This window comes from Jaculus jaculus, unplaced genomic scaffold (genome assembly GCF_020740685.1).
Source record: "Jaculus jaculus isolate mJacJac1 unplaced genomic scaffold, mJacJac1.mat.Y.cur mat_scaffold_48_1_805434_arrow_ctg1, whole genome shotgun sequence".
Lineage (NCBI taxonomy): Eukaryota > Metazoa > Chordata > Mammalia > Rodentia > Dipodidae > Jaculus > Jaculus jaculus.
This window is the reverse complement of record NW_025423500.1, coordinates 439329-466260: the sequence shown is the minus strand read 5'-3', so window position 1 is coordinate 466260 and position 26932 is coordinate 439329. Positions and strand designations below refer to the sequence as shown.

The 26932-nt window shown below is 41.8% G+C and overlaps 1 protein-coding gene and 1 pseudogene across 1 annotated transcript; both read right to left on the bottom strand.

Annotated features, from left to right (window-relative positions):
* Nucleotides 1-10640: 10640 nt before the first annotated feature.
* Nucleotides 10641-11649, bottom strand: LOC123457436 (annotated as a pseudogene).
* Nucleotides 11650-23207: 11558 nt separating this feature from the next.
* On the bottom strand, nt 23208-24221 carry LOC123457435 (casein kinase I-like). The gene has a single exon (XM_045141349.1). The coding sequence runs from the start codon at nt 24219-24221 to the stop codon at nt 23208-23210; it is 1014 nt and encodes a 337-aa protein (XP_044997284.1).
* Between the last annotated feature and the right edge of the window lie 2711 nt (nt 24222-26932).

Below are 26932 nucleotides of genomic sequence, written 5' to 3'. Positions count from 1 at the left end.
AGGGACTCTGGCCATTTTCCTCCTTTCTGGTGAGTTTTGGTCTCTCAGGCTTCTCTGCTGTGTCTAAGAATAACCTATACTCCTTTACTTTTCAGAAAAAGAGTAAATTTTGCTGGGGTTTTGCTTAAATCCCTCTCTAGGCTGGTTTGGCATGGCTCCAAACCTGCCATCTTATCTGGAAGTTCCCCACCCCAACCACACTGCCAATTGTTGTTTTTTTTTTATCTGAGAATTCTTGGTCAAAACAAATACTGAGGGGCTGGAGAGATGGCTCATTGGTTAAAAGTGTGACCAAGCTTTCTCCCTGGTGCTCAGGTCTACTCAAAGACTCTTTGCTTCTTGTAATCTTATTTCCTCCTGACTATGGGTTGCATGATTCCCAATGATAAATTCTGTTATTTCAGACCTCTTACCCTTAGATTTTTACAAGTTTCACTGAACTGATGAGACATGCTCTGCATAATTTCTCTCTTGATAATTCAAAATCAACCAATTTGGGGGCTGGAGACATGGCTCAGTGGTAAAGGTGCTTGTTTGCAATGCCCAAGGACCCAGGCTCAGTTTCCCAAGACCCACGTAAGCCCGATGCACAAGGTGGCACATGCATTATTTGCAGTGGTTGAAAGTCCTGGAACACCTGTTCTCTTCTCTCTCTCTCTCACTCTCTCTCTCTCACACACACACACCTCTATATGTCTTTCTCTCAAATAAATAAATAAATACAAATTCAAAAAAATCAACAAAATCAATTACCAACTTTCAAGCTAGGGAGATGGCTCAATGCATCAAGTTCCTGCCAGGCAGCATGAGGACTTGATTTTGCATCCCCAGCACCCACATAGATGGCCCCTGTGTGTCATGGTGTGTACCTGTCTTCCCAGCTGCAGGAAGGTGGAGACAGGAGGATCCTTGGCGCTTGCTGGGGCTAGCTAGTTTATCTGAGTCAGTGAACTCCATATTCAATGACAGACTCCTATGCCAAAAATAATAATATAATAAGGTGGGCAGTGTATGAGGAAGACACTTGACATTGACTTCTGGCCAAAAATACATGCATACACATGAAATAAAAGAGGCAGAGGTAGGAGAATCCATGGTGAGCTTGTGGCCACCCTGAGACTACATAGTGAATTCAAAATGAAACTGGGCTAGAGTGAGACTCTACCTAAAAAATAAAATAAAATATTAAACCAAAAATATTATGGACACACATGCACACCACTCACACACACACACACAGACACGCAAGCATGTACACAAATCCCCCCACACATACACACCCTTCCTGTCCATCTAATTACAGAAAACTCATTCATTTTAGTAAACTACCTTGCCTATATGTGAGGGCCTATAAACATCAGCAAGGGGCAATTATGGAAGGTTTTTTGGTATGCTACCCTCCTCTACCATCACCACCATCTTCAGATCATTCTGTCATGAGAAACTCTGAATAAGCAAATAGGTTTGGCCTGTGACTTTAGCAATGTCAATTATATATATATATATGTATGTATGTATATATATTTGTTCATTTTTATTTATTTGAGAGTGACAGAAAGAGAAAGAGGCAGATAGAGAGAGTGAGGGAGAATGGGCGTACCAGGGATTCCAGCCACTGCAAATGAACTCCAGACGTGTGCGCCCCCTTGTGCTTCTGGCTAACATGGGTCCTGGAGAATCAAGCTTCGAACCGGAGTCCTTAGCCCTCACAGACAAGCGCTTAACTGCTAAGCCATCTCTCCAGCCCTCAATTATATTTTTAATAATTTATTTTCATTTATTTATTTACTTATTTGACAAAGAAAGAGGGAGAGAGTGAGCTAGAATGGTGTTCCAGGGCTTCCAGCCACTGCAAAGGAACTCAAGACACGTGTGCCCCTTGTGCATCTCGCTTATGTAGGTCCCGGGGAATCAAACCTGGGTCCTTTGGCTTTGCAGGCAAACATCTTAACAGCTAAGTCATCCCTCCAGGCCTCGATTAGATTTTAATGGTCATGTGTCTTTTTACCTATACACAGAAGACTTAATTAAGCTACAGATGCATCTAATGAGAGATTGTGATGGTACTTGGGAAAGTGATGCTGACTAAATAACTGTGTTGGTCTGTGACTTTTCAGAAGTTTTTAATTATGTGTTTGAAAGACAGAGAAAAAGAGGTTCATAGATACATACACACATACAGCAAGAGTTAGAGAGAATGAGTGCACCAGAGCCACCATCCACTGCAAAAAAAAAAAAAAATCATACAGACTGATGTGCTACCTTGTGGATCTGGCTTATGGAGGTCCTGGGGAAGTGAGCCTGAGTCCTTACGCTTCTCAGGCAAGCACCTTACCTACTAAGCCATCTGTCCTGCCCATCCTCTGTAACTTAAAAAAAAAATCCTGGCAGCATCTATTTTTTTTTAGCTTCTATAGAGTTAATGCACTGAGGAATGAGAGCTTTTACTTGGTCAAAATAGTGAAGTAAAGTGTAAGGGGCCAGGTGTGGTGGTGCAAGCCTTTAATCCCAGAACTCTGGAGGCAGAGGTAGGAGGAATGCCGTGAGTTCGAGGCCACCATGAGACTACATAGTGAATTCCAGGACAGTCTAAGCTAGAGTGAAATCCTACCTCCAAAAAAAAAAAAAAGTTCAAAATGTGTGGGCCAGGCATGACTCTGGAAGCTGCAGTAGGGGGATCACTATGAGTTCGAGGCCAGTCTGGGACTCCATAGTGAATTCCAGATCAGCCTGGGCTAGAATGAGACCCTAACTCAAAAACACTAGATAAGACCGCAGCCGCGGCGCAGCAGAAAACCACCACACCAGCTCGAGCCGCAGGAAAAGCCAGGTGCGGGATTTTCCCCTCACACCGCGCTCTCCGCAACTCGGGAAACGTGAGGGGACAGCGGCAGCGAGCAGTGGAGGAGAAGACCGCGAGGTAGAACACGTGGAGCAGCGAGACAACCAGAGCAGCCGCAGCTCCCTCCCCTCCCCCACCACCTGAGCCCAGCTCCAGCGAACACAGCAGCGGCCCGGGACCGGCCACGCCAACTTGGGCTGACAGCGGGACCCAAGCAGGAGCAGAGATCGGCAGCAACTTCAGCGGCTCCAGCACCGGTACCAGCGGCCCCAGCAGCAGCGGACCCAGGAGTGGCAGCGGCAGCAGATCCCGCAGCAGCAGCTTCGGGGGGAGCAGCGGCGGTGGTCACGGCAGCAGCAGCTTCAGCAGCGGTGGTGGCTCTAGTGGTGGCAGCTATGAGAGCAGCAGAGGCAGCAGCAGCGGCTCGGTTTGTCCCATAGGAAAAGCAAGTGCCTAGCTCCAGAAATCAGAACAGCAGCCCGACGACCCAGGCAGCAACTTGACTGAGACCAAAATCACCCAAGGTAACTGGGTTTGCACCAGGGAAGGGTCTCACTTGGTCACAAGCTGACTTGGATCCCTCAACAGACCAGAAATCTAAACCTCTTTGTTGATAGAAGATCTGGTCATTATAATAACTACTCTTGCATACATACTCGGGGCTGTTTTTGATTGAATGTGTACAGTGTTTAGTTAAATTTTAGAATCTACCTGTATTTTATTCCACTCAGCCTGCTTGAATACTCCTATAGCAGGGAATCTCAACCCCTAAGAACATCTTTGTAGATACTCTGAGAGTCTTAAGAGCCACACCTAATACCTTAAGGTCCTACCCTGAAAATATATTACATCAAATCAATTGATACAGCTAAGAATACACAGCTAGCTAGAAAATCCAAGCATTAACTTAATCCAAGATGCAAAAATATATACATTATAACACAAGACACACTAAAAAGCAAGATGATATAAATCCAACTAAAAGCATTAATGCATCAGAAATGTCCTCCAGAGAGAAAGAGTTAGAGGAAATGCCTGAGAAAGAGTTCAAAAGAATAATTATAAATATGTTCAAAGAGGTCAAAGAACACATGAAAACAATCAAGGAAGAAATCAAAGAGGAAATCAAAGAAGAAATCAAAGGAATCAAAGAAGAGGCAGGACACCAATTTAATGAAATAAAGAAGGCAATACAAGACATAAATAGGGAAATAGAAATAATAAAGAAAAACCAGTCAGAATTACAAGCAATGAAGAACACAGTTAATGAAATAAAAAACTCTGTAGAAAATCTCACCAGTAGGATGGATGAGGGAGAGGACAGAATATCTAAGCTAGAAGACCAGGTGGCAGACCTAATGCAGTCCAACAAAGAGAAAGACAAACTTATAGAAAAGTATGAGTGGGAATTTCAAGATATTAGGGACACTATGAAAAGGTCCAATATAAGAATTCAGGGCATAGTAGAAGGAGAAGAACTCCACTCCAGAGGCATAGTAGGCATCTTCAACAAAATCATAGAGGAAAATTTCCCCCAAATTGGGAAAGAGGTGCCAATACAGATACAGGAAGCCTTTAGAACCCCAGCCAGACAAAACCCAGAAAGAACCTCCCCTCGCCATATTATAATCAAACTTCCAAACACACAAACCAAAGAAAAATTATTGAAAGCAGTTAGAGAGAAAAATCAAGTTACCTACAAAAGCAAGCCCATCAGGATTACAGCAGATTATTCAACACAAACTTTTAAAGCCAGAAGGGCTTGGAGTGATATATTCCAAGTTCTGAAAGATAACAACTGTCAACCAAGGTTACTTTATCCTGCAAAGTTATCCATTCAAATAGATGGAGAAATAAAGACATTCCATGACAAAAGCAGGTTAAAGGAGTATTTGAAGACAAAACCAGCTCTACAGAAAATACTTGATAGAATCCTCCATGCTGAACAAAAGGAAAAGCACACATATAAGGAACCTAGAAAAAACAAGCTATACTCAAATACCAGTTAACAGAAGAGAGCACAGATAGAACCAGTAACACACACACACACACAAAAATGGCAAACATAAATACACACCTTTCAATAATATCTCTTAATATCAACGGTCTCAATGCCCCAAGGAAAAGACATAGATTTGCAGACTGGGTTAAAAAGCAGGATCCTACAATTTGTTGTCTCCAAGAAACTCACCTTTCTACAAAGGATAGACATTATCTTAGGGTGAAACGTTGGAAGACGGTGTTTCAAGCAAATGGGCCTAGAAAACAAGCAGGGGTTGCTATCCTAATATCAGACAGGGTAGACTTTAGTCCGACGTTAGTCAAGAAAGATAAGGAAGGTCACTTTATATTGATTAAGGGCACACTCCAACAGGAGGACATTACAATCCTAAACATATATGCACCTAACATGGGGGCTCCCAAATTCATCAAACAAACACTATTAGAAGTAAGGTCACAGATAACACCAAACACAGTGGTGGTGGGTGACTTTAACACCCCACTCTCATCAATTGACAGGTCATCCAGGGAAAGAATAAACAGAGAGGCATCTGGACTAAATGAGGTCATAGAAGGAATGGACCTAACAGATATATACAGGACATTTCATCCAAAGGCTCCAGAATATACATTCTTTTCGGCAGCACATGGAACATTCTCTAAAATAGACCATATATTAGGACATAAAGCAAATCTTAACAAATTCAGGAAAATTGAAATAATTCCTTGCATTCTATCTGACCACAATGGAATTAAACTACAAATCAGTAGCAAGAAAGGCTATAGAGCATACACAAAATCATGGAAACTAAACAATACACTACTAAATGATGAGTGGGTCAATGAAGAAATCAAAAAGGAAATCAAAAAATTTATAGAGTCAAATGATAATGAGAACACAACATACCAAAATCTCTGGGACACAATGAAGGCAGTTCTAAGAGGTAAATTTATAGCCTTAAGTGCCTATATTAAGAAATCAGAAAGGTCGCAAGTAAACGACCTAATGCTTCGCCTTAAAGCCTTGGAAAAAGAAGAACAAGGCAAACCAAAAATTAGTAGACGGGAAGAAATAATAAAGATTAGGGCAGAAATTAATGAAATAGAAACAAAAAGAACAATCCAAAGAATTAATGAAACAAAGAGTTGGTTCTTTGAAAGGATAAACAAGATTGATAAACCCTTAGCAAATCTGACCAAAACAAAGAGAGAAGAGACACAAATTAATAAAATCAGAGATGAACAAGGCAACATCACAACAGATTCCAGAGAAATTCAAAAAATCATAGGGACATACTACAAAAGCATATACTCCACAATGTATGAAAATCTGAAAGAAATGGATGATTTCCTTGATCTATATGACCTACCTAAATTAAATCAAAATGAGATTAATCACTTAAATAGACCTATAACAAACATGGAGATCCGAACAGTTATCAATAATCTCCCAACTAAAAAAAGCCCAGGCCCGGATGGATTCACTGCTGAATTTTACCAGACTTTTAAGGAAGAGCTAACACCATTGCTTCTTAAGCTTTTCCAGGAAATAGAAAAAGAAGGAATTCTACCAAACTCCATCTATGAGGCCAGCATCACCCTGATACCAAAACCAGGCAAAGATAGAACAAAAAAGAAAATTAAAAACCAATCACCCTCATGAACATAGATGCAAAAATTCTCAACAAAATATTGGCAAACAGAATACAAGAGTATATCAAAAAGATCATTCACCCTGACCAAGTAGGCTTTATCCCAGAGATGCAGGGATGGTTCAACATACGCAAATCTATAAATGTAATACATTACATAAATGGGTTGAAGGACAAAAATCACATGATCATCTCATTAGATGCAGAGAAAGCATTTGACAAAATCCAACATCCCTTCATGATAAAAGTCCTACAGAGACTGGGAATAGAAGGAACATATCTCAATATAATAAAGGCTATTTATGACAAGCCTACAGCCAACATATTACTAAATGGGGAAAAACTGGAAGCTTTTCCACTAAAATCAGGAACAAGACAAGGGTGTCCACTGTCCCCACTACTATTTAATATAGTTTTGGAAGTCTTAGCCATAGCAATAAGGCAAGAGACACACATAAAAGGGATACAAATTGGAAAGGAAGAAATCAAGTTATCATTATTTGCAGATGACATGATTCTATACATAAAGGACCCTAGAGACTCTACTAGCAAGCTGTTGGAGCTGATCAAAACCTACAGCAATGTAGCAGGATACAAAATAAATACACAGAAATCAGTAGCCTTCATATATGCTAACAACAAACACACAGAGGATGAAATCAGAGAATCACTCCCATTCACAATTGCATCAAAAAAAATAAAATACCTTGGAATAAACCTAACCAAGGAAGTAAAGAACTTATACAATGAGAACTTTAAAACACTCAAGGGAGAAATTGCAGAAGACACTAGAAAGTGGAGAAACATCCCTTGTTCCTGGATTGGAAGAATCAATATCATGAAAATGGCAATCTTACCTAAAGCAATCTACACATTTAATGCAATCCCTATCAAAATTCCAAAGGCTTTCTTCATGGAAATAGAAAAAACAATCCAAAAATTCATTTGGAATCACAAAAAACCTCGAATATCTAAAATAATACTGAGCAACAAAAAAGAGGCTGGTGGTATCACCATACCTGATTTTAACCTATACTACAGAGCCATAGTAACAAAAACAGCATGGTACTGGCACAAAAACAGACATGTAGATCAGTGGAACAGAATAGAGGACCCAGATGTAAGCCCAAGTAGCTATAGCCACCTGATATTCGATAAAAATGCCAAAAACACTAATTGGAGAAGAGACAGCCTCTTCAGCAAATGGTGTTTTGAAAACTGGATAAATATCTGCAGAAGGATGAAAATAGATTCTTCTCTCTCGCCATGCACAAGAATTAAGTCCAAATGGATTAAAGACCTTAACATCAGACCGGAAACTTTGAAACTGCTAGAGGAAAAAGTAGGGGAAACCCTTCAACATATTGGTCTTGGCAAAGACTTTCTGAATACAACCCCAATTGCTCAGGCAATAAAACCACAGATTAACCACTGGGACCTAATGAAATTACAAAGATTTTGCACCGCAAAGGACACAGTGAAAAAAGCAAAGAGGCAACCTACAGAATGGGAAAAAATCTTCGCCAGCTATATATCTGATAGAGCATTAATATCTAGGATATACAAAGAACTCAAAAAGTTAAATAATAAGGAATCAAACAAGCCAATCAAAAAATGGGCTAAGGAGCTAAATAGAGAGTTCTCAAAGGAAGAAATACGAATGGCATATAAGCATCTAAAAAAATGTTCTACGTCACTAGTCATCAGGGAAATGCAGATTAAAACTTCATTGAGATTCCATCTCACTCCTGTCAGATTGGCCACCATCATGAAAACAAATGATCATAAATGTTGGCGGGGATGTGGAAAAAAAGGAACCCTTCTGCACTGCTGGTGGGAATGCAATCTGGTCCAGCCATTGTGGAAAACAGTGTGGAGGCTCCTAAAGCAGCTAGAGATTGATCTACCATATGACCCAGCTATAGCGCTCCTAGGCATATATCCAAAGGACTCATCTCATTTCCTTAAAAGTACATGCTCAACCATGATTATTGCTGCCCAATTTATAATAGCTGGGAAATTGAACCAGCCTAGATGTCCCTCAACAGATGAGTGGATAATGAAGATGTGGTACATTTATACAATGGAGTTCTACTCAGCGGTAAAGAAAAATGAAGTTATGAAATTTGCAGAAAAATGGATGGACCTGGAAAGGATTATACTAAGTGAAGTAACCCAGACCCAGAAAGCCAAGCGCCACATGTTCTCTCTCATATGTGGATCCTAGCTACAGAAGACTGGGCTTCTGCGTGAGAATGAAAATACTTAGTAGCAGAGGCCAGTAAGTTGAAAAGGAGACATAAAGGGTGGAGAAAGGAAGGGAGGAGGATACTTAATAGGTTGATATTGTATATATGTAATTACAATGATTGTAATGGGGAGGTAATATGATGGAGAATGGAATTTCAAACGGGAAAGTGTGGGGGTGGGGAGGGAGGGAATTACCATGGGATATATTTTATAATCATGAAAAATGTTAATAAAAATTAAAAAAAAAAACACTAGATAAATAAATAAGATGGCTCCATGTTGAGGTTTTTTTGTTTTGTTTTGTTTTGTTTTGTTTTTCTGATTCACACATCTCAGATGGTTAGTAGAAGCTCTTAGATGTATGATGGGATTTGTGACTCAGTTAAGGTAACTAGTGATATAGACTGCAGAATTAAGAATCTTACAAGGGCCAAACACTCAAATGACTACATGCTAAGGAGAAAATTAGCCGGTCAACACTAAGGGAATTCCTGACAATCACAGAATTTCTCTGGTGCACCTTGCCCCAGTGATGTTTATCTTATTAATGGGTTATGAATTGTATGCTGTGTAACTCTATACATCCGGGAACTGCAAAAGCAATGGTATATACTGTGATTGTGTTGCCAAGAACCAAATAAGAATTACACTGTGTATAGAGACTTTATTTTCTTCACCATTCTCCTATGGTTAGACACTGAGGATATGTCCATAACTTAGCTACTATGAATAATACTGTAATATGCCAGTATGGTGTCACCCACATTTAAGCCCAGCACTTGGAAGGCAGAGGTTGGAGCCTCACCCCCTTTTAAATTCATCCTTGCATTATCTGTATCTAGTACCTTAATATCCAATATCAGGGAAGTTTTTCCCTCTGGAAAGCAAAGACCACCTATCTTCTTGAAAATCCACACACTAAATCTCAACTGACTTGCAAAGAAATGTCACGAGACAAATGGCCTTAAGTAGTCTATCAAAAAACTGGGTATTTTTATTTCATATTGAGTAAGCAAGGCATTTTGTTGTTTTTCTTAAAAAAAAAACTCATTTTCTTACAGAAAGTTTTTAGTTTTTAATGAACTTGCAAACACAAAGCTCCCATTTCATTATAAATCAAAAACCTAGATCATATAGATGTTTACAATGATTACATTTATCAAGGCAACATACATACATGTTCAGTTATAAGATGTTAACTAAGTTTGTGACAAATATGCTTTTCTTTAAATATCAAGAACATAATAGAGTTAATGCAAAGTCCTAAGAATAATCTAGTAGTCACTATGTTTTTCTTAAGTCTTCACTTTAAATGCTGTTATTTCTAGCACAGGTAAGCAGGCAGTCTTTCACATGCTCTAACACTGGAATCTTTGGTTGCTACCACATCAGCTAGCTTGCAACAAGAAGACAACCAGCTAAAGAATGTTTTAAGTGAACAACTTGCAAACCCCAGGAATGGAACAACCATAAGAAGACACAATTGTGAGCAATTACAACCACAACTGTGGCTGAACTGTTCATGCCATTCTCTGAAATGAGATCTCAAAGCAGTATAGTTCAAATATAATATTTAACAAAAATTGGCATATGCACATTTCCCCACTAATATGTGTGCCAACCATTTAGGTAGCTTTTCCACTTGAAAAAATGCAATAGAAAACCATGTTTCACTATCTCAGTTAATATTCACAATCATAGAGGCTACAACTCAGGATACAGCATCACCAATGTTGCCCAGAGCCAGTTTATACTGAAATTAAGTTCTTTACACCAAATAAATAGTTGTCCAAAACCAATGGCTACTGTACGTATGAACTAAAATTTCTAGATTTGGGGAGAAACAAATGCTGCTCCAACCATCTGTTCTGCTTCTTCTGTTCCTCAATTCATGCTTAGAAACCTTTCATGTTACTCTTGGTTCTGTCAGCTTGCCTGTGAGGGTTTGGTCCTGCTGCCCCTGCCCACTGGAAGAGGCTGCCTGCTGTGCCGCTTTCTGCTTCAACATTGTCCAATCAAAAGTGTAGTCATATTGGTGGTTCAGGGTCCTGAAAAGGATGCGGAACAGGTGCCTCAGATACAAGTAATCCGGGGCTTCTTCAAAGCGCAGCCCACGGCAATAGTTTAAGTACATAGCAAATTCTGCAGGAAACCCCTTACATAAAACTTCAACAGGAGTGGATATCTTCTTTTCACTAATCTTTTCATATTTCTGCTTCTTTGTTGCAGCCTTTAGCCCTTGCCATGGCAGACTGGTTCTAATAAAATACATCAAAACATATCCCAATGATTCCATGTCATCTCGGCGGCTCTGCTCAACACCAAAATGGGCGTTGATGCTAGCATATCGGGCAGTGCCAGTGAGATTTTTACCTTCTCTGTATGGGATGTGTTGCCTTGTCCTGTTGTCTCTGTACTTTTTGGCCAAACCAAAGTCGATAAGGAATAACTTATTACAGTGTCGCCCAATACCCATTAGGAAGTTATCTGGCTTAATGTCTCTGTGTATAAAATTCTTTGTATGCACATACTCAATTCTACTGATCATCTGGTCAGCTAACATGAGTACAGTTTTCATGGTGAATCTTCTTGAACAGAAATTGAAGAGGTCTTCGAGACTGGGTCCCAGAAGATCCATGACTAGCACATTACAGTCCTTTTCTAGTCCATACAGCGTACGTGGGGAATGCCGACCCCACCTTGAAGAATCTTATAGAGTTTGCTCTCGTACAGCAACTGGGGATGCCTGGCCTTCTGAGCCTCGAGCTTCACGGCCACTTCCTCACCGTTGGTGACGTTGATCGCCAGGTAAATGTCCCCGAAGGAGCCGGACCCGATCTTCCGCACCAGTTTGTACTTCACTCCGACGACGATCTCGGCCCTGGAGCCGCCGCTGCTCGACATCCTGCTCCGCCAAGACGGAGGCTGTGGCCAAGCCCGACACCTCTGAGCGGGGATAGAGGCCTCCGGGTCGGCCCACCCGGCGAGGCTGCGGGGGGCGGCCGGGGCGGGCGACGGCGGCCGCTCCGGCGTCTCGGTCTGCGATCGGCCAAGGCGAACGGCCCGCCGACCGCTCGGCTTCTTCGGGCCGGCAGCTGACGAGGCCGTGCGGCTACTCAGACGAGACCGGTCGTCGCGGGCGGCCGCCGTGCAGTCGAAACTGATCTGGGGCGGCGCTGCCGCTGCCTCCGCTGCCGCCGGCTCCGGCCGAGTGTCACTCAGCCGACGCCGCCATCTTGTCGCCCGGCTCTAGCCAGCCCCGAATGCCCCGGGTCCCTGGGAGCCGCTTCCGCACGGCGCGCGGCACTCTGGGAAAGGGAGCTCGGGCGCCCCCCTCAGGGTGGGCGGCGCGAGGGAGGCCCGAGCTTGCTAAAGTTATTAATTCGAGGTACTTCTAATTTTCACCTTAGGTTCGGGGACCCATTGCTACATAGCTTGAAATCTTTCAAAACATATTTAATTGAGCTGGGCATGGTGGCGCATGCCTTTAATCCCAGCACTCAGGAGGCAGAGGCAGGAGGATTAATGTGATTCCAAGGCCAGCTTGGAACTACATAGCAAATTCCAAGTCAGCCTGCACTAGAGTAAGACTCTATCTTGAAAAACCATAATAAACTGAAATAAGCCCTGAAGAAAAAACAATACTTAGGTTCTTTACTTAGATTTTTTTGTCAGAAAGAATATTGCTTTGATACATATCAAATCTGTTATGAAACTACAAAATTGATTCATGGTTACAATAAGAGAAACTGATTTCTGAAATGGAGTAAATTATATCTTCCTATTTTAATCTCCCTAAAAACCCATCATCATTTTAGTGAGTGGTGAATTAATTTAGTCCACTGGCATTAAACTTACAAAAGCTAGGTTATGTAGGAATTATACACACCAAATAAGAAAAACTGTCTCCACTGAAGATATTGTCTATTATTAAATGAAACAAGAAGAGGAGGAGGAGGAAAAAGGAAGGGAGGTGTAGGCGTGGTGTGGCATGCCTTTAATCCCTTGGGATTAAGCACTTGAAAGGCAGAGGTAGGAGGATCATCTTGAGTGCCAGACCACCCTGAGATGAGATTACAAGATGAATTCCAGGTCAGCCTGCACTGGAGCAAGGCCCCACCTTGGAAATGCAAAACAAAACAAGAAAATTCCATATGGGCTGGGGACATGGTTTTGCAGTTAAGGCACTTGCCTGCCAAGTCTAAGGACCCAGGATTGACATCCTGGAGGAAATATGTCTTCATGGTGGAAAGATTCTTAAAATTCAAATCATAAGCCTGGAGTGATGTCACCTGCCTTAATCTGAGCACTTGAAAGGTAGAGGTAGGAAGAATGGTAGTGAGTTTCAGGTCAGTCTGGGCTGATTCTACCTCAAAAAAAAAAAAAAAAAAAGAAAAGAAAAAAAAAAGAAAAAAGAAATCACAATTCTCTTCAAAACACGTAGAAGTTTGCAGAGAACTTGTTTTTTATTTTATCTGCATTTTTTTGTCACTTACTATTCAAAATATCCAAGCATGGCAGGGAACATTGATATGCTTTTCAGAAAAGATATCAAACCAAAAAAAGAAAAATCCAGGTGCGGTGGTGCACATTTTTAATCCCAGCACTTGGGAGGCAGAGGTAGTATCTCTGTGAGTTCAAATCCATCCTGAGACAACATAGTGAATTCTAGGTCAGCCTGGGCTATAGAGAGACCCCAACTCAAAAGAGAAAGAGAGAGAGAAGAAGGAGGAGGAGGGAAGCAGAAACAAAGAAGAAAGGAAGAAGAAGAAAGACAGAAAAAAGGAAGAAAGAGAAAAGGAAGAAGAAAGAAAAAAGGAAAGAAGAAAAGAGAAAGCAAAAAGGAAGGAAGATGAAAGGAAGTTGATGAAAGAAAGAAAAAAGGAAGAAGACAGAAAGAAAGAAATCAAAATATAAGAGAGTAATATATCCCTCCAGAAATGGACAGAGAATTTGAACCCAGGCTATCTTATTCAAAGTTCTGCCATAGTCTGTGGCAAATGCAGTCATGATTGGATGCCCAGTGAGCTCACGGAATAATGCCAAAATTTCCGTCTTCCTTTATCCTAGTAGTCATAACATGGCATAAAATGCACCTGGGGAGTGTGAGAAACTCTCACCTAAAGCTGTGGCTTGCAAGGTTTTCATATGTGAGGAGCAGGACATGGCTGTAATAGGATTGGAACCCAGGACCTTGCAACCTTACATGTCACATTGTCTGACACTGAGTAGAGAGGGGGCAAAATCAATGGTAATGTGCCAGGATATGCACAGGACCTGGGTTTCATTCTCAGTGCCAGTTAAATAATGTAATTTTTGTTAGGTACAGAGGTATTAAAACTTCCTGAAAGACATAATCCTACCCATGAGGACTTCTGCCTCACCACACGTCATCCACTGATACCACCATGGCTGCATATGGCCATAATTGTATATACAAATTTTGGGGACACTCATGCCAGCAACAGCATATTGCTATCATATTTTTTAGACTCAGAGAGTTGCAAAGGTTAAATAAATTGTTAATGGTAACAGAGCTGATGCATGGAAAGTTTGCTGAATGTCAGCTCTGCCTGTCTCCAAATAAATGCAAACACACACACACACACACACACAGAGAGAGAGAGAGAGAGAGAGAGAGAGAGAGAGAGAGAGAGAGAGAGAGAGAGAGAATGTGTGGAGCAGGGCCTTCAGCAACTGGAAAGAAAGTTCAGACACATGCGCCACTTTGTGCATCTGCCTTTATGTGGAAACTGAGGTATCGAACCTGGAGTCTTTTGGCTTTATAGGCAAGTGCCTTAACCTCTGAGCTATCTCTCCAACCCATATTTGGGATATTTTATATATACCATACCACTCACCTGTCAAAGCACTGAGCAAAGGGAACCCCCCCCTTCCCCCATGACAGCCATGCCTCAAACAATAAGTCAACTTCCCAGCTCCCATATATCAAACAGAAACAGAGTAAAGGTGGCAGAGAAGAAATTAATATCAAATTTTATCAATTTTGTATAACTGATAGTTTCAGTTAATTAAAAGTGCAGTCATTTTTCTAGAAAGAATACTATTACAGGGCTAAAGAGCTTACTCAGTAGTTAAGGCACCTGCCTTCAAAGCTGAAACACCTAAGTTGAAGTCCCCAGTACCCAGGTAAGGCAAATGCTCAAGGTGGTACATGCATCTGGAGTTCCTTGGCAGTGGCTAGAGTAGAGGCCCTAGCATGCACATTCCCTTTCTCTCTCTTCTCTCAAAAATAAGTAAATCAAAAAACAATTTTTAAAAATGTGATTTTCTTGGTTTATCTAGCAACATATATTTTATTCCCCAGCAGCTAACTGCATAGCAATCAGCTTTGATTGTGTCTTTGTAGTGTTTATGCACCACATGTTCTCTCTCATATGTGGATACCAGCTACAGATGATTGGGCTTCTGCATGAAAATGAAAATACTTAGCAGCAGAGGCCAATAAGTTAAAAAGGAGACATAAAGGGAAGAGAAAGGAAGGGAGGAGGGTACTTAATAGGTTGATATTGTATATATGTAGGTACAATAATTGTGATGAGGAGGTAATATGATGGAGAATGGAATTTCAAAGGGGAAGTTTGGGGGGGAGGGAGGCAATTACCATGGGATTTTTTTTTTATAATCATGGAAAATGCTAATAAAATTTTTTTTAAAAAAACCATTTTTAAAAATGTGATTTTCTTGGTGAATCTGGCAACAAATATTTTATTCCCCAGCAGTTAACTGCATAGCAATCAGCTTTGATAGTCTCTTTGTAGTGTTTGTTTCAAATATTCAGGGCTGGATGTGTCACAAAACAAGTGCGTCTACAATAAGAAGAGTGGGACAGCTGCCTTGGCCCCAGGGGATGCTAGTGGGTTTCCCATACTGACTGTCAGAGCCTGAGAACCCAAAGACACTGACATAGATGTGACATTACCAGAGAAGTGGAATATGTGGGAAACAGGCAGTGCAAACACCCCTAGAAATACCCTTCTCTATGTATACATACATGTATCTATGATAAAGAATGGGTATTCATAATATATTGTAGGTTAGGCTTGGTGACAAATACATTTAGCGAGCATTCAGAAGTCAGAGGTATGAGGACCACCATGAGTTCATGGCCACTCTGATACTGCATAGTGAATTCCAGGTCAGCCTCCGCTAGAGCAAGACCCTACCTTAAAAAAAATCATATATTATGAATACTATAACATCTGCAACAGAGAAAGAATGCAATTCATTCAAGTGAGAGTAAAAATGTTAAATGGTACACTAAGGAAATAAAATTAAACAGGATGTTATTATCATGAGTTCAAATCCAGTATGCTTACCTTATGATGGATACATCTATACTTATTACTGTCCCAAGAGAAATAATTTTTCTGTCCTCAAAAATATTGGGCAAACCAGGTGTGACAGATACCTCCTTTCATTCCAGCACTTGGGAGGCAGATATAGGAGGATTGCTACAGTGAGATTCTACCTCAGAAAACCAGGAAAAAAATCTTGGGCAACATTATTTGCAGAAATACTGGTTTTTTTTGTTTTGTTTTGTTTTAGGTTTTCTATATTTTATTAATTAGTTTTGTATTCAGCAAATACAGTCAGTTTGGTACCATTGTTAGGCTCATCCATGACCTACCCTCTCCCCATTGGCCCTTCCTTGTTGAGGTACATGGGTCATGCATTGTGGAGTTAGCCCACAGTTATGGGTAGGATCAAAGTCTCTGCATATCATGACCCAACATGTGGATCTGACATTCTTTCTGCCCTCTCTTCCGCAAAATTTCCCTGAGACATGTTAGGTTCATTTTTGGTCTGCTTCAATGATGAGGTGTTGGGGGTCTCTGGGTCTCTGGATCTCTGATTTGGTAGGAGTTGATTTTTCTCTGTGTTGATCTCCTTCACCCTTGTGCTGGTATCCGGTTCATCAGGAAAACAGCACCCTTGCTTGCTTCACCAACTTTTCTTAGTTTCACCTGGGGCCCTTTTGAGGTATGATGTGGTGGCTCTCTCCTTAGGATCGACATCTGTCTGAAAAATAAAGCAGATTCTCCAACAGAGAGTAAGTTAGCGCCAGGACAAATGAGATAACCCTGACTTTTGTATAGAGAATTTAATAGGTGTAGGCCCACTTGTAGCCCATGATTGATGGTAGCTTGATATTGGAGAGTGGGCTTATGTTTGGATATGGTTCTAACTTGTTTCCCAGCTCCAGCTTTGGGTCCCATACCACTGAGGGGATCATTTAGCCAAATCAAGAGCAATTGGTTCCCCACCATGGCTGTGTGCCACTATGCACGTGTGTGGGCATCACAACAGGTTATTTGCAGCTAAGCAGGTTAGACCATGAGGTGCTTGGACAGATATTGGTCATTTTCCCCCGATGCCCATGTAGCACTTTCTGGCACTAGGTGCGCTGACTGTCTGAGGACTGATTCTCTCCTAGCTCGAGCCATGCCATTCCATTTTATGGGTCAACTGCATATGGTGTCTGCAGCAGTAGGGTCTTACCGCTAACGTTTGGTGGGTCTTGAAGTACTCTGACAGAAATCTGTCTGTCTTTTAGGAAAACATAAAGGTATATCTGATCAAAAGCTCATTGTGGATGATAGCCCCATTGTGGTACTGGGAGTTACCAGTCAGTGCCCACTAGGAAAAGGAAGAAAAAGATAACTAATATACAAGTGTTAGAGAGAAGAGAGTGAGAGAGAGAGGAAGAGGGAGGGAGGGAAGATGAAGAAGATTAAGTTAGCCTTGATCCTACCCTCTGCAGTGTCTTGGGGTTCAGGTGTTCCCTGTAAGGGCCTGGTGAAGGTTCAGCCATTTGGTCTGGTTTTAGGAAGTAGAATTTTATGGTGCCATTGCCCTCTGGGTCTACATTTGTGTTTCCCACCCCTTCTTTGCTCTCCCCTTCCTCCCCAACCATCCTAGTGTCTAGTGCATCAGATGCTTGCTGAGTATGTAAGGTATCTTGGGAAGATTCAGGTTAGGTGCTGTAGAAGAGTGAGACTATGTGGCAATTTTTTTCTGTGATTGGGTAAGTTCACTGAGAATGATCTGTTCCAGGTTCAACCAGTTTTCCTCAAATTTCTATGTGGCTGAATGCTGGAGGATCAGGGTTCTGATAATGGGAGATGGGAGAGTTCAGACTTCTGGAGTTGATTGCACTTTCAATAGCTCTTTAGTTAATCTCAGCTGTCTTTCCTTCAGATTTCTTAACTTTACAGAAAGCCTGATGGAGTTGAAAAATCTGTTGCTTGGTCTCTGCTGCTTCTGCTGCCGCTGCCTAGCATGGGTTGCAGGGCTGTCCCACATAGGTGCCCACCAATCGTGGGCCATGATCGCCTCAGTGAGATTCTGGCCATTTTCCTCCTTTCTGGTGGATTTTGGTCTCCCAGGCTTCTCCGCTGTGTCTAAGAATAACCTATTCTCCTTTACTTTTCAGAAGAAGAATAAATTTTGCTGGGGTTTTGCTTAAATCCCTCTCTAGGCTGGTTTGTCATTGTTCCAAACCTGCCATCTTACCTCGAAGTTCCCTGACCCACCCCTGCTGCCAATTTTTTTTTTTTTTAATCTGAGAATTCTTGGTTGAAACAAATACAGAGGGGCTCAAGAGATGGCTCAATGGTTAAAAGCAGTGACCAAGCTTTCTCACTGGTGCTCAAGTCTCCTCAAAGACTCGTTTCTTCTTGCAGTCTTATTTCCTCCTGACTATGGGTTGCATTTTCCCAATGATAAATTCTGTTATTTCAGACCTCTTACCCTTAGATTTTTACAAGTTTCACTGAACTGATGAGATATGCATACTTTTTCTCTTGATAATTCAAAATCAACCAATTTGGGGGCTGGAGACATGACTCAGTGGTAAAGGTGCTTGCTTGCAATGCCCAAGGACCCAGGCTCAGTTTCCCAAGACCCACATAAGCCCAATGCACAAGGTGGCACATGCATCATTGCAGTGGTTGAAGGCCCTGGAACACCTGTTCTCTTCTCTGTCTCTCTCTCTCTCTGTCTCTCTCTCTCTCTCTCTCTCTCTCTCTCTCACACACACACAACTCTATATCTCTTTCTCTCTAATAAATAAACAAATAAATCAAATTCATAAAGAAATCAACAAAATCAATTACCAACTTTTAATCTAGGGAGATGGCTCAATGCATAAAGTTCCTGCCTGGCAGCATGAGGATTTGATTTTGAATCCCCAGCACCCACATAGATGGCCCTTGGGTGTCATGGTGTGTACCTGTCTTCCCAGCTACAGGAAGGTGGAGACAGCAGGATCCGTACCCTTGCTGGGGTAGCCAGTTTATCTGAGTCAGTGAAGTCTAGATTCAATGAGAGGCTCTATGCCAATAATAATAATAATAATAATAATAATAATAATAATGTGGGCAGTATATGAGGAAGACACTTGACATTGACTTCTGGCCTCTAAATACATGCATACACATGAAGTAAATGAGGCAGAGGTAAGAATCGCGGTGAGTCTGTGGCCACCCTGAGACTACATAGTGAATTCAAAATGAGTCCAGGGTAGAGGGAGACTCTACCTAAAAGAACAAAAATATTATGGACACGCATACACACTTCTCTCTCTCTCACACACACACACACACACACACTCACACACACAGTCACGCAAGCATGTACACAAATCCCTCCCCACACATACCCTTCCTTTCCATCAAATTTCAAAAAACTCATTCGTGTTAGTAAAATGCCTTGCCTATGTGTGAGGGTCTATAAACATCAGCAAGGGGCAATTATGAAAGGCTTTTTAGTGTGCGGCCCTCTTCTACCATCACCACCATCTTCAGATCATTCTGTCATGAAAAACTCTGAATAAGCAAATAGGTTTGGCCTGTGAGTTTAGCAATGTCAATTATTTATTTTTTTCTATTTTTTTAATTTTTATTTATTTATTTGAGAGTGACAGAGAGAGAAAGAGACAGATAGAGAGCGTGAGTGAGAATGGGCACACCAGGGCTTCCAGCCACGGCAAATGAACTCCAGACGTGTGTGCCGCCTTGTGCTTCTGGCTAAGATGGGTCCTGGAATTCAAGCCTTCAGCAGGGGTCCTTAAGGCTTCACAGACAAGCGCTTAACCACAAAGCCATCTCTCCAGCCCTCAATTATATTTTTAATAATTTATTTTTGTTTATTTATTTACTTATTTGACAAAGAAAGAGGGAGAGAGTGAGCGAGAATGAATTGGTGTTCCAGGGCCTCCAGCCACTGCAAATGAACTCAAGACACGTGTGCCCCTTGTGCATCTCGCTTACATAGGTCCTGGGGAATCAAACCTGGGTCCTTTGGCTTTGCAAGCAAACATCTTCACTGCTAAGTCATCCCTCCAGGCCTCGATTAGATTTTAATGGTCATGTTTCCCTTTACCTTTATGCAGAAAACTTAATTAAGCTACAGATGCATCTAATGAGAGATTGTGTTGGTACGTGGGAAAGTGATGCTGACTAAATAACTGTGTTGGTCTGTGACTTTTCAAAGGTTTTTAATTATGTGTTTGAAAGACAGAGATAAAGAGGTTCATAGATACATACATACATACAGAAAGAGTTAGAGAGAGAATGATGCACCAGGCCCTCCATCCACTGCAAAAAAAAAAAAAAAAAAATCATTCCGACTGATGTGCTACCTTCAGCATCTGGCTTATGGAAGTCCTGGAGAAGTGAACATGAGTCCTTAGGCTTCTCAGGCAAGCACCTAACTACTAAGCCATCTTTCCTGCCCATGCTCTGTAACCTAAAAAATTTCTGGTAGCATCTGCTTTCTTTTAGTTTCTCTAGAGTTATTTCACAGGGGAATGAGAGCATTTACTTGGTCAAAATAGTGAAGTAAAAGTGTAAGGAGGGGCTGGAGAGATGACTTAGTGGTTAAGCGCTTGCCTGTGAAGCCTAAGGACCCCGATTCAAGGCTCGGTTCCCCAGGTCCCACGTTAGCCACATGCACAAGGGGGCGCACGCATCTGGAGTTCATTTGCACAGGCTGGAAGCCCTAGCGCGCCCATTCTTTCTCTCTCCCTCTATCTGTCCTTCTCTCTGTGTCTGTCATTCTCAAATAAATAAATAAATAAATAAAATACTTTAAAAAAAGTGTAAGGAGCCAGGTGTGGTGGTGCAAGCCTTTAATCCCAGAACTCTGGAGGCAGAGGTAATAGGAATGCCATGACTTCGAGGCCACCATGAGACTACATAGTGAATTTCAGGTCAGTATAAGCTAGATTGAAATCCTACCTATAAAAAAAAAAAAAATAGTTCAAAATGTATGGGCCAGGCATGACTCAGGAAGCAGTCCAAGGAGGATCACTATGAGTTTGAGGCCAGTCTGGGACTCCATAGTGAATTCCAGATCAGCCTGGGCTACAATGAGACACTATCTCAAAAAAAAAAAAAAAAAAAGAAAACAAACAAACAAACAAAAAACTATATAAATAAATAAGATGGCTTCATGTTGAGGTTTTTTGTTTTGTTTTGTTTTGTTTTTTTTTTTTGTTTGTTTGCTTTTCTGATTTACACATCTCTGATGCTTAGTGAAGAAGCTCCTAGGTGTATGATGGGATTTGTGACTCAGAAAAGGTAACTGGTGATACAGATTGCAGAATTAAAAATCTTACAAGGGCCAATCACTCAAATGACTACATGCTAAGTACAAAATTAGCCTATCAACACTAAGGGGCTTCTTGACAATCACAGAAATTTTCTGGTGCACCTCTCCCCAGTGATGTTTATCTTGTTAATGGGTGACTTGTATGCTGGGAAAATCTATATATCCGGGAACTGCAAAAGCAATGTGTAGGACAATAAGCAGAAAACAGAATTCAAGTTTTCTGGAAGCCTAAATCTTAACTTTACTTAGGCATCTAGCTCAGGCTGTCCTGGAATTCACTATGGAGTCTCAGTGTGCCATTGAACTCAGGACCATCCTCCCACCTCAGCCTCTGGATAGCTAAAATCAACAGTGTGTTCCAACACACTTTACTCCCTGGACTTTTTATTTTTTCTCTGAGTCCCTGTTCCTTAGAATTTGTATCTGACAAAAGTATAATCACAATTAGTTGACTTACTTACAAGTTCATATATCATAGCAAGGCATTCTTGTTGTGTCTTAGTAATTTGATGTAATAAGCATACTACCCATTCTTACACTGTGATTGTGTTGCAAAAACCAAATAAGAATTGCACTGTGTATAGAGACTTTATTTTCTTCACCATTCTCCAATGTTAGACACTGAGGATATGTCCATAACGTAGCTACTATGAGTAATGCTGTAATATGTGAGGGATGGTGTCACCCACCTTTAATCCCAGCACTTGGGAAGCGGAAGTAGGACCCGTCCCCTTTTTAAATACATCCTTGTACTATCTGTATCTAGTACCTTAATATCCAATATCAGGGAAGTTTTTCCCTCTGGTAAGCAAAGACTACCTATCTTCTTGAAAAACAACACACTAAAACTCAACTGACTTGCAAAGAAATGTCATGTAACAAATCGCTTGAAGTGGTCTTTCAAAAAACTGGGTAATTTTTATTTCATACTGAGTAAGCAAGGCATTTTGTTGTTTTTCTTAAAAAAAAATCTCATTTCCTTACGGAAAGTTTTTAGTTTTTAACGAACTTGCAAACACAAAGCTCCCATTTCAAAATAAATCAAAAACCTACATCATATAGATGTTTACAGTGATTACATTTATCAAGGCATCATACATACATTTTCAGTTGTAAGATGTTAACTAAATTTGTGACAAATATGCTTTTCTTTAAATATCAAGAACATAATAGAGTTAATGCAAAGTCCTAAGAATAATCTAGTAGTCACTATGTTTTTCTTAAGTCTTCACTTTAGACTCTATTATTTCTAGCACAGGTAAGCAGGCAGTCTTTCACATGCTTTAACACTGGAATCTTTGGTTGCTACCACATCAGCTAGCTTGCAACAAGAAGACAACCACTTAAAGAATGTTTTAAGTGAACAACTTGCAAACCCCAGGGATGGAACAACCCTAAGAAGACACAATTGTGAGCATTTACAACCACCACAACTGTGGCTGAAGACTGTTCATGCCATTCTCTGAAATTAGATCTCAAAGCAGTATAGTTCAAATAAAATAGTTAATAAAAATTGGCATATGCACAATTTCTCCTCCAATCTGTGTGTCAACCATTTAGGTGACTTTTCCACTTGAAAAAATGCAATAGAAAACCATGTTTCACTACCTCAGTTAATATTTACAATTACAGAGGCTACAACTCAGGATACAGCATCACCAATGCTGCCCAGAGCCAGTTTATACTGAAATTACGTTCTTTACACCAAATAAATGGTTGTCCACAACCAATGGCTAGTGTACATACGAACTAAAATTTCTAGATCTGGGGAGAAACAAATGCTGCTCCAGCCATCTGTTCTGCTTCTTCCGCTCCTCAATTCATGCTTAGAAACCTTTCAGGTTACTCTTGGTTCTGTCAGCTTCCTTGCCTGTGAGGGTTTGGTCCTGCTGACACTGCCCACTGGAAGAGGCTTCCTGCTGTGCCGCTTTCTGCTTCAACATTGTCCAATCAAAAGTGTAGTCATATTGGTGGTTCAGGGTCCTGAAAAGGATGCGGAACAGGTGCCTCACATACATGTAATCCGGGGCTTCTTCAAAGCGCAGCCCACGGCAATAGTTTAAGTACATAGCAAATTCTGCAGGAAACCCCTTACATAAAACTTCAACAGGAGTGGACATCTTCTTTTCACTAATCTTTTCATATTTCTGCTTCTTTGTTGCAGCCTTTAGCCCTTGCCATGGCAGACTGGTTCTAATAAAATACATCAAAACATATCCTAATGATTCCATGTCATCTCGGCGGCTCTGCTCAGCACCAAAATGGGCGTTGATGCTAGCATATCGGGCAGTGCCAGTGAGATTTTTACCTTCTCTGTATGGGATGTGTTGCCTTGTCCTGTTGTCTCTGTACTTTTTGGCCAAACCAAAATCAATAAGGAATACCTTATTACAGTGACGCCCAATACCCATTAGGAAGTTATCTGGCTTAATGTCTCTGTGTATAAAATTCTTTGTATGCACATACTCAATTCTACTGATCATCTGGTCAGCTAACATGAGTACAGTTTTCATGGTGAATCTTCTTGAACAGAAATTGAAGAGGTCTTCGAGACTGGGTCCCAGAAGATCCATGACTAGCACATTATAGTCTTTTTCCTGTCCATACCAGCGTACGTGGGGAATGCCGACCCCACCTTGAAGAATCTTATAGAGTTTGCTCTCGTACAGCAACTGGGGATGCCTGGCCTTCTGAGCCTCGAGCTTCACGGCCACTTCCTCACCGTTGGTGACGTTGATCGCCAGGTAAATGTCCCCGAAGGAGCCGGACCCGATCTTCCGCACCAGTTTGTACTTCACTCCGACGACCATCTCGGCCCTGGAGCCGCCGCTGCTCGACATCCTGCGCCGAAGACCGAGGCTGTGGCCAAGCCCAACACCTCTGAGCGGGGATGGCGGCCTCCGGGGCGACCCGTCCGGCGAGGCTGTGGGGGGCGGCCGGGGCGGGCGACGGCGGCCACTCCGGCGTCTCGGGCTGCGATCGGCCAAAGGGAACGGCCGGCCGACTGCTCGGCTTCTTTGGGCCGGGCCTCGTTCGGCTAATCAGGCGAGGCCGCTCGTCGCGGCCGGCCGCCGTGCAGTCGCTTTCGCGGCGACGTGGCGGGCGGACGGCCGCGCACTGAGCTGGGGCGGCGCTGCCGCTGCCTCGGCTGCCGCCGGCTCCGACCGAGGGTCACTCAGCCGACGCCGCCATCTTGTCGCCCGGCTCCAGCCAGCCCCGAATGCCCCGGGTCCCTGGGAGCCGCTTCTGCCCGGCGCGCGGCACACTGGGAAAGGGAGCTCGGGCGCCCCCCGCAGGGTGGGCGGCGCGAGGGAGGCCCGAGCTTGCTAAAGTTATTAATTCGAGGTACTTCTAATTTTCACCTTAGGTTCGGGGACCCATTGCTACATAGCTTAAAATCTTTCAAAACATATTTAATTGAGCTGGGCATGGTGGCGCATGCCTTTAATCCCAGCACTCAGGAGGCAGAGGCAGGAGGATTAATGTGATTCCAAGGCCAGCTTGGAACTACATAGCAAATTCCAAGTCAGCCTGCACTAGAGTTAGACTCTATCTTGAAAAACCATAATAAACTGAAATAAGGCCTGAAGAAAAAACAATACTTAGGTTCTTTACTTAGATTTTTTTGTCAGAAAGAATATTGCTTTGATACATATCAAATCTGTTATGAAACTACAAAGTTGATTCATGGTTACAATAAGAGAAACTGATTTCTGAAATGGAGTAAACTCTATCTTCCTATTTTCATGTCCCTTCAAACCTATCATCATTAAAGTGAATGGTGAATAAACTTAGTCCACTGGCATTAAACTTAAAGGTTATGTAGGAATTATACACACCAAATAAGAAAAACTGTATCCACTGAAGATATTGTCTATTCCTAAATGAAACAAGAAGAGGAGGAGGAGGAAGAGAAAAAGGAGGAGGAGGGTAGGCGTGGTGTGGCATGCCTTTAATCCCTTGGGATTAAGCATTTAAGAGGCAAAGCTAGGAGGATCCTCTTGAGTGCCAGACCACCCTAAAATGAGATTACAAGATGAATTCCAGGTCAGCCTGTACTGGAGCAAGGCCCCACCTTGAAAAAGCAAAACAAAACAAAAAAACACCATATGGGCAGGGGACATGGTTTTGCAGTTAAGGCACTTGCCTGCCAAGTCTAAGGACCCAGGTTCAATTACCCAGTACCCAGGTAAAGCCAGATGCACAAAATAACACATGCACCTGGAGTTCATTGGCAGTGGCTAGAGGCCCCAGTGCACCTATTCATTCTCTCTCTCACTCTCATTAATAAAAATACCTAAAGAAAATTACAAAATGAACCTTACTTACAACCTTACCAGGAAGGTTTTTTTTTTTTTTTTTATGTTTAGAGAGAGTATGTGTGTTCTGGAGAAGTGACTTAGTGATCTGAAGAGCCCAAACCAGTGTAATGCCATGACAGACTTTAAATATATTTTAAACCTAAGTTTATGTTTCCCTGCAGGGCCCAAATTACTACACAGCACTTTGCAGTTACTGGGAAAAAGATCCAGAAAAGTGCTCAGTACCCCAAACAATCCCTATATCGTGCCAATCAAAAATGACCAAGTAGTTGTTATACATTCCTATGGCTTTTATGACTGTAGATAAGTTTGCTTAGCATTCCTCAGCTACTATGTAATCAATCAGTTTGCAACATATATGCTCTTGCTAAATGTCAACCAATCATGTAACTGCTACATTGGAAATTCCCCTTTTCTTTGTTTGAAACTAATAAAAGCTTCTCCCAGACACCATTCGGGGCTCTTGGATGGACCCACTGTGTTAATTAAGTCTGGAGCCTGAGCTTAAGACCAAAATAAAGCTCTTTGCTGTTGCATACATGTCTGTCTCTGGTCTTTGGAGACTCTATGACCTGGGCATAACAGAGTAAGGCACTTGCTTGTGAAGCCTAAGAGCCCAGGTTTGATTCCCCGGTATCCACGTAAACCACATGCACAAGGTGGATCATGTACCTGGAGTTCATTTGCAGCAGTTAGAGACCCTGACATGCCCATTCTCCTTCCCACTCACCTCTTTCTCTCTAAGAAAAAACAGGTACGTGGGCCAATAGAGAATATCAGGGAAATTCCATTTCGAAAGCAGAAATGGGAGAGGCAGCTATATGCGCCTGTCTGATTACTATGTCCTATTCGAGAAAAATCACCTAGTGTCCATGTTTAGTTTTAAAAGAACCCTGCAGGATCAGATTCCAAAGTGCATGTTGATTTTGTGCATCCAGGGATTAGTGCACTGGTCTTGTACACCAAAGCTCTGCATACATATTGATTTTTTATAAAGTGATTATATATAGATATGTATGTATACATGTATATATATGTATATATATGAAGTTTTTGTTAATTTACAGGCAGAGAAAGAGAATAAATGAATGTACCAGGGCCTCCAGCTACTGTAGACAAACTCCAGAAGCATGTGCCACCTTGTGTATCTAGCTTACCGGGAACTGGGGAATTGAACCCCAGTTCATTAGGCTTTGCAAGCATGCACGTTTTACCTCTGAGCCATATCC